Source organism: Manihot esculenta, chromosome 8 (genome assembly GCF_001659605.2).
Source record: "Manihot esculenta cultivar AM560-2 chromosome 8, M.esculenta_v8, whole genome shotgun sequence".
Classification (NCBI taxonomy): Eukaryota; Viridiplantae; Streptophyta; class Magnoliopsida; order Malpighiales; family Euphorbiaceae; genus Manihot; species Manihot esculenta.
The window spans coordinates 33,137,091-33,146,130 of NC_035168.2; the positions used below are offsets into that span (position 1 = coordinate 33,137,091).

The 9,040-nt window shown below is 25.2% G+C and overlaps 1 protein-coding gene across 1 annotated transcript; it reads left to right on the forward strand.

The window, feature by feature from the left end:
• The first annotated feature begins 8,020 nt into the window (after positions 1 to 8,020).
• LOC110621542 lies at positions 8,021 to 8,779 on the forward strand. The gene has a single exon (XM_021765816.1). The coding sequence runs from the start codon at positions 8,021 to 8,023 to the stop codon at positions 8,777 to 8,779; it is 759 nt and encodes a 252-aa protein (XP_021621508.1).
• The last annotated feature ends 261 nt before the right edge of the window (positions 8,780 to 9,040 follow it).

The window sequence follows — 9,040 nt, forward strand, 5'->3', positions numbered from 1 at the left end:
CATTCCCGGAAAATGCTTCTTTTTATATTTTTTAATATTTAAAATATAATTCATATTTTTTATTAAAATAAAAATTAAATTATTTTTAAAAAATGACATTCTCTTTTTTAATAGAAATTTTATTTGTTTATATTTTAAACATATCATTAAGATTTTTACATATAAATTTTTATTTATTTTAATTTAATTCAATTTTAATAAAAAAAATAATAAAACCAATTCAAACCAATTAGTAATAATAGTATATTATTTTTAATAATATAAAAAAATTAGACTATAATTAAAATTGAAATATTTCAATTAAATTTTAAAATATTAAAAATAAAAATAAAAGTCTATTAAAAAGTTTAACCAATCAAATTAAACTGAATCAAATCAGTGTAAATCAAATTGATTTTTACTTAAAATCGATTCTATTCGATTTTTAAAAATATTAAAATTTCAATTTTTAATTTATTTAATTCCATTCAATTTTAAACTAAATCAATCAAATTATCATCTCAATTTTTAACTATAATAATTAAATTTTGCCTTAAATTATAAAGTGAAAAATCAGAGGAAACAAACAAACAAAAAGATATTAATATAGCAAAAATAATCTAATTAAAAAGGAGTCCTGATTTGATAATGATATATGGATCACATGTAGATATGTTTGTTTCATAAATCAAAGGCCGTTCCTATTACCTTTTCTATAACAAAAGATTTGGACTATATTCTCCTACCAAACCTTTGATACATCAATATCATAATCAGTCTCTTAATCTCAATTAATCATAAAACATATCGTAAAGGCACATATCTTCTCAAATTTTTAAAATATTTTATATTCAAAATTTAAATTTAATATATCTGATTAAGAGAAATGAATTCATGTCATCTCATCTCATTTCGTCTTTCGTCTTTTAAAAAATTAAGAGAAATGAATTCATGTCATCTCATTTCGTCTTTCGTCTTTTAAAAGTGATGCAGGATAAAAGAGTTTTAATCTTAATTAATTATAAAAACATGAGAGTGAGAATAAAGAATAATTTGCATGTTCCACTTCTTTTACTCTCCATCGTCGGAATCAAATCTTTAATGGATAGAGCCTCCAATATTACATATACTTCAAGATTTAGGTCGATTTTAAATTCAAAAGATAAAAATGTAACAACGACTAATGTTGAAATAGATTTTAAAATGACGGTGAATGCTGTGTGTAGTGAAAAGGACCTGTCTATGGTCCAATTAATGCAGCCTGCAAATCTTGAGAGTTTTAAAAACTGGTGGTAAAATCCAGAATTGTTAGTTTAATCTATAATCTAAAATCAAGCTTAATAGACTGAGCTAATGACATTGCAGCATTTTGAATAGATAAAATATCTTTTTTAGAAAAATTGCTGAGAATTTCTATGAAGGATTTTTTTATTTTTTTGGCTTACCTGTAAAAATATATTTCTAAAATTTCCACTTAACAAATCTTAGATGCTATAAAGGGGTGAAGCAAGGCAGAGCTTGCGTACAACACGCATTTATCATCTCAGTACATGCACTTTGCAACAAATACATTCATCTCCCTTGTATTTCCACACAATGATGGACCTAATGGGTAGGCAAGAGGCCGTCAACTTCCAAGAATTTTAAATTTTAAATGAGAATATATTAAATATCAATGTTATAAGTATAAAATATAAAATTATTTAAATTTTTTTTTTAAAGTAAAACTACTTATTATACTAATAAAATTACAACAAACAACGAGAGATATCATGCCAAACAGAGAGACGATTATACTTGATAAATTCTCTAGTTAAAGTATGAGCAGCTAGAGAGAGGGATATTATCTCAATCAGAAAGACGATTATGCATGATAGATTATCTAGTTAAAGTAATAGCAGTTAGAGAGAGAGAGGGATATCATTCAAAACAGATGATAGATTCTCTAGTTAAAGTATGAGCAGTTAGAGTAACATTACAACGAACACATCTAATAGAAATATCAGTTCTAAAGTTTAACAAAAATTTACAATTATTCAAAATCAAACCCCTGCATAAGATAATTTTGCAAAAATGCTCTTCAAGTCCATGTCTAAATCCCTGCATAAGATAATTTGACAAAGATACTCATCATTCTTTCTCATCTCTCGAGTATAAATCATTAAAGTCTCCCGAACAAAATTACAGAAGAGAGTTTATATGAGATAAAACTCGAATAAGATTTCAAGACTAACGTCGTTGTTGCGATTTCGAAAATCCATAATAACTAGTAAACTTTCATTAAACATTACATTTCGAAACAACCGAATCAATAAAATTTGAAGAAAAACTAATCACAGAAACAGATCCATAACTCTTTTACATTAACGAAAAGCTTCCTCCTAATCATTGTCTATTGACTGAGACGCAACCATCAAAATATAAAAAAACTACGAAAAAATTTCATATGAGAACTAAGAGCTTTTGTTATCATCAAAAATAAAATATCTGACTTGTAATTAGGAACCAAATCCTTCAATGCAATAACTGTCTGAGGATTGCCGCAAAAAATCTGTTAAAAAAATCTGCATATTCTGAAAATTGATTGAATTATATGTGAGAAACATTCCCACCATACAGAAATCATAAATGACGATCGGAATATCTTTTGAACTCTTAATAGGGACAACAACATCTTCTTTTTCATCGATAGTCAATTAATAAAGATAGTCTTCCATATGAAAGGGGAATGAAGAAATTAGGTTTAAGGAAGAGGAAAATGCAAGAGTATCGAGCCACAAAGGGATCAAAGAGAAACTTACGTCGAAAGTATAACTATTTAAATTTAAAAAAATTAAAATGTAATATTTTAATATTTTTATTATTAATATTAAATATTTAAAAATCCAATTATTTATTTCTTTTAAAAAAAATCAAAATAAAATATTTTTATTCATTAAATAGAACCCAACATGAAATGAAGGGCCTCATTGTTCCGTCGGTCTGGTAATGCAAATAATGGGCTTTCCAGTATCTGGGCTGACAAGGAGATCTTTAACCGTTTGTTTGGGAGAATGTTGTTGTTTGAAATCAAAAAATTTAGAAGAATTCAATTTAATTTATTTATTTTTATTAAATTTTTATTTAAAATAAAATAATTTAATTTTTTAAAATTTATTTAATACTATTTTTATAAAATAAATTATGTCAAATAAAGAATTAAATGACTTGAATTTATATTTAAGAGAGAGTAGGGTTTTTCAAAGTTTTTTTAAAGAATTTTAAAAATCTCTAATTTTAATCCGCTAATTTGGTGAATTAAAAATGTTTTATTTGAAAATTTTCAAAACTCTTTCTTTCTCTCAAACAATAAAAAATTAGTAAAATTAATAAATTATAAAAAATTTTATGTCGTAAAACTATATTTTGCATGTGTTAAATTTGGATTAGATCTAATTTATTCTTAAAATTAATTCAAGAAGAGAGAGTCTAAAACCTGTATAAAGAATATATTATTTTTATCTTAAATCTTATAAATTAATAAAAAAAGTGAATAATAATTTTAGAATAATTAAAAAAAATATAAAATTATAAAATAAAAGAAATAATATTTTTTTAATAATTTAATAAACATATTTATAAATAATTTTTTATTAATTACTTATCACTCGCTCATAAATGTTTTAACAATATATATAATTATTTAAAAATTTATATACTTGTAAATATAAATTAGCTTAGATTAGGTAAGGCAACTTCCCATTTTTAACTAAGGTGGAATGCGAAAAGATCAGTAAAAAGAAAAGGGCGGACTTACAAAGCTTAGTTAAGGCTTTCTTCAGTCATAAAAAAGTTTATTTTTTAAAAAAAATGGAGCGTGACCCAGCTTATTATTGGGCGGTCAATGCGACAATTATCTAAAGGCAAAACACGTGCGCTCTTTTCCCCTGGTCAAACTTTTTGATACGGTATGAATGATCTGCTCTTTCCTGCTCCATGTTTTCATTCCCATGGCAACCAATAGCGTACTTATAATTTTTTTTTTTAATTTCATAATAAATTACTCAAATTGCTACTTAAATAATATATAATCTCATTTAATTTTATATATTTCAATTAATAAGATATATCAAAATATTTTATTTATACTTTATATTTTAATTTTAATAATTAAATAAATTATAAATTATATTTATTTAAAATATATCAAAGCATAAAATTTTATTATACGAGTTAGTAGAATTTATTTAATAAAAATGAATGGAACCATCTTATCGTGATATCTAACTAATTTCAATTAGAAAATTGATAGAAAATTGATAGAAAATTGATAGAGGGCTCTCACCTAAGCTCAATTACTCTGCCAATTAGGGGTGAGCAGTATTCGGTTTAAATCGAAAAAATTGATCGAATCGAATTGATTTAAAATTTTAATTTGATTTTTTATACATTTCAATTCGGTTTGATTTTTAATTTCAGAAATTTTAATTATTTCGGTTCGGTTTGATTTTGATCAGAAAAAAATTGAAAAAACCGAACTGAACCGATTAGTGATAATAATATATTTTTTCAATTAGAAATTAAATCATATTAAAATTAAAATATTTTAATTAAATTTTAAAATATTAAAAATAAAGTGTAAAAAATAAAAAAAATTATTAAAAATCGAAACCGATCAAACCGAACCGAATCAGACCGGTTCGGTTCGATTCGATTTCTGACTCAAATCGATTCGGTTCGGTTTTCATAAACACTAAAATTTCGATTTTCGGTTTGGTTCGGTTTTGAACCGAACCGACCGAATGCTCACCCCTACAGTTCCAACCAATAAGAAAATCAAATTTCCAAATTTGGATGGTCAGGATGCATTGCAGCCAGCTACTGATTTGAAATCAGTTTTTTATATTATTAATAATTTTCAACAAACATATATATTGACGTCGAAGAGACGCCGCCGTTTTTGACACGATATGGAAATTGGGCCAACCACCACTCCATTCTAAATCTAAACAACTGATAATGAATCTTTTAATTAATGCACCTATTTTTCGTGTTAAACATGACTCGTATTTCATTTTATAATCTATATATTAAAAAAAATTATTATTTTATATAATTATTTATATTCATCATAGATTGATACAGATATAGACTTATACACCACCAATGAGTTTTGTTAAAATTATTATGATTTCAATTTGAATTTATTAATTATAATTCTGTTTTTTCTAACTTTGACAAAGAAAATAACATTTAGTTTGAATTTTTAAGAAATTGACAGGTTTACTCCAATCTCTTAGTATTTGTACGAATATCCGCTCCAGATTTATATTAAAAATAATTATAATTTATGTACTTTATCTTATAAATTTATGTAAAAAGATACACATGTTATAAAAATTTATTATATTAATTGAAAATAATGACATCTCATAGGAATATATAAAGTGACACTTTATAAAAAAAATTTATAAATAAATTTTAATATTTTTATAAATAAAATAAAAATAAATTATATGTTAATACTCGAAAATACAACCACCTATTAAAAATATCATAATATAATATTTGATTTTATAAAAAAAATATTAAAAAATAGCATGTCTCATTTCTCCGTTAAAAATTTACCCTCTCAACTGTAGAGATAGATTTTACTTGAAGTTATTGTTAGAAAATATAATCTAGTAAATTTCACTATATTTATAATCGCGGAATATCTTATTTACTAATCGATATTAGTTAAATTTTCAGAAAACTTGACAACCAACTCTATTTTTTATAATATAAAAACTAATGAACATAGATATATTTTTATATTATTATTATTAAATTTAAAACATTTGAAACATATTATATAATTTTATTTGGAACATATTATATAATAATATTATAATAAACACCTTTTATATAAAATCATATTGATAGATAGTAATATTTTAATATTTAAATTTTATTTATTTAAAAATAATATTTTTTCAATTTAATAAACTCATGAAAAGTTATGTAATATAAAATATTTTTTATAGTAAAAAGAAAATTAAATTGTTATTAAAAATCTTTTATTGTTTTCAAAAAGTACTTCATTTTCTAAATTTGCAAATTTTATGAACACTGCTAACTTTTTATATAACTTTATTAAAATTAAATACATATTTAAATACCTTAATTTTATTAAAATAATTTATTTTTTAATCATTTTAAAATTATTATTCATTTTTTATATTATAATAATATATAAATTAACTATTATAATTTTATTTCATTTTATTTATTTTTAAAAAATATTTTAATATTTAATAAAATTTAAAATTTTTAAAATAAATATAATTAAAAAATTAATAATTTTTTTATATATATAAATATAAAGTGGATAAAAATTATGAAAATTATTTTCCTAAAGTTTTTATGTTTCACAAATTATTATACATCAAACAGACGGCTTCCATTAATTTCCCTTATTTGTGAAGTTACTTATTAGAAAAAGAATAAGGGTTGGTCTACAGTAAAAATAAAAGTGTATATGGGAAAGAGGAAGAGTCAACATTTAGGAAAACGTAGTGAAATTACAAAAATCAAGATGGGATTTTGTTCAATGTTATGAGGGACACAAATCCTTGTCGTACGCAACCTTAATTCTTGATGAGTGGCCGATACGGAATGCCTCACAGTGTTGGTGAGAGTGAGGCTAATCCCATATCCTATTAAATCAATCTACGTTGCTTTCTCTGTCTTTTTTTTTTTTTTATAATTTTTTTTAAATAAGTGATATTTTATTAAATAAATTCTTTTATTTTAAATAAAAAATTATAAAAAACTAAATTAAATTAAATTTTTACAAAATTATGAAATGAGCAAAAGTGTTAGAATATTACTCTTTTTTATAAATATAGGTTTTTTAATTTGTTCTAAATTATTTATCAAATTTATTTTCAATTAATATATCTATATAATATAAATTGAAAAAGTAAAATCTGTAGATTTTAAAAATAATTTAATAATATAATTATTATATAAATATATATATGAAACATTAAAATAAAATTTAATTATATTAAATATATTTCCTAATAAAATAAATTAGATCTATATTTGTGAATACATGGAAATGATAGCATCTATAAGTCTTAATTAAATTATTTTAAATTGAAATTTAAAAAAATATGCACTCGCTTTCATATAATAAAAATTAAGATATTTACTATTTAAAAGTTAAATTAGTAAATAAAATAAAATAAAATTAGAAAATAAAATAAAATTATGAAAAAGTGAAAATAAATTAAATTATACATTTGGTCATTATTTTTTTTATTGTAGTAAAGTAATATAAAGCAAAATTTAAGTAGAGGATTGCATTTATATTTTAATTTAATTAAAAATATTATCCACTTCCGAATTAAAAATTCACAAAAAAAAATCTTAAATAATTGTTAATTAATTATTATTGGACACAGCAACCAATAGCACAAGGAAGCATAAGATGAAAAAGTTAAAATGGATGGAATTAGGCAACTAGCTAAAGAGATAATTACGCAGGGGTTTGCTGACCAATCAGCAGGCAAGGAGAGAATCTGCTTGTCAGATTATAACAACTTAGCAAGTGGCAAAGGCGGGATTTAATTCAAATAAATTATAATTTTTTTCTTTTTTATTCTTTCTTTTAGCCTCATTTGGCGTTCCATGAAAAATACCCAAAAGTTTCAGTCAAACTCGAGTGTCAAAGTTGGTAAAAAAAAAAAAAAAAAAAAAAAATTTATAGCTTTACCTGCCTCTCACGCCTCTCGCTAAAAACCAAGCTCTCATTTCTTCTTTAACCACTTCTTCTTCCATCTCCATTTCTGTATATAATTTCTCTCTTCTCATCCACAACCCGCACGCATCTCTCTTGTCTACTTGTTTTCTACTACTAAAACTCACCTAATCTCAGAATACCAGAAACCCAGAAACTGAGCTTTCCCTTCTTCTCATCATCATCATCCACTCATGACCTCAACTTAGCTTTCTTTGTTTTATCATGGGCATCAAATTTTTGAAACTGCATATGATCCCTTGGTGTTTTCATCTCATGGGCAACCACATCTCCTGCGTGCATATCCGCCCTGACCCACCGGTGGAGACTATTAAGCTCATCAAATCCGATGGGCTGGTGAAGATCTACGATCGACCCATACACGTATCAGAGCTGTTGGTGGAGTATCCGAAGCATCTGGTGTGCCGCTCGGATTCTTTCTATATAGGGCAAAAGATCCCGGCTTTGTCTGAAAACGACCAGCTTCAGCTTGGACACAAGTACTTTCTCCTCCCTAAACATTGTTTCCAGTCGGTTCTATCATTTGTTACCATCGCCTCCTTTGTCAACACTTCCTCCCAGCCCCCCTCGTCATCTTCCTCTAGCAGAGACTCAAGAAATGCGCTCCTAAAGAAGGCTGCCACTTGCCAACCCTTTGATATACAAAAATCTCCATCTGGGTGCCTGAGGATACGCGTGTCTGATGAGTTTATATCGCAACTGATGGAACAAGACAAAATCAAGGAGTCTGAGCAAGATGATAGCTCAAGTAAAAGCAGGAGCAGAATATGTACCACTCCTCAGTTACAGAAGGATTACAGGTTGCTAGTTGCGTCACGTCAATGGAAACCCAAGCTGGATACAATAAAGGAGAAGGAGAAGCGAAAGCTTTCTTCATTTGGAATGAAGAGAAGGAAGAAATCTCAATCTAAAGGAAACCAAAAGGGAACTCATAAAACATCAGAACTCCATCTTCACGCAGCATCAACAAAATCTTCTTCAAAAGCCAAGATTAAGATCAAATTAAGAAAATGATAATACCCAGAAGTAGTGGATTAGGGTTTTTATTTTAAACTACTATTGTTATCAAAGATTTTTGTCTCTTTTCAGTTTCTGGGGTTGCCATGTGACCCCTGATGTACTTTGTAAAACTGGTCAATAGTTCACTTTAGATAATACAAAAGAAAAGAAGAAAGGAAAGGAACAGTAGTCTCTTACAAATTCAGCATCTGTATCTCATGGTAATGGATGTACGTATAAATCAATATTATCATTTCTCACTTAAACATAAACAAA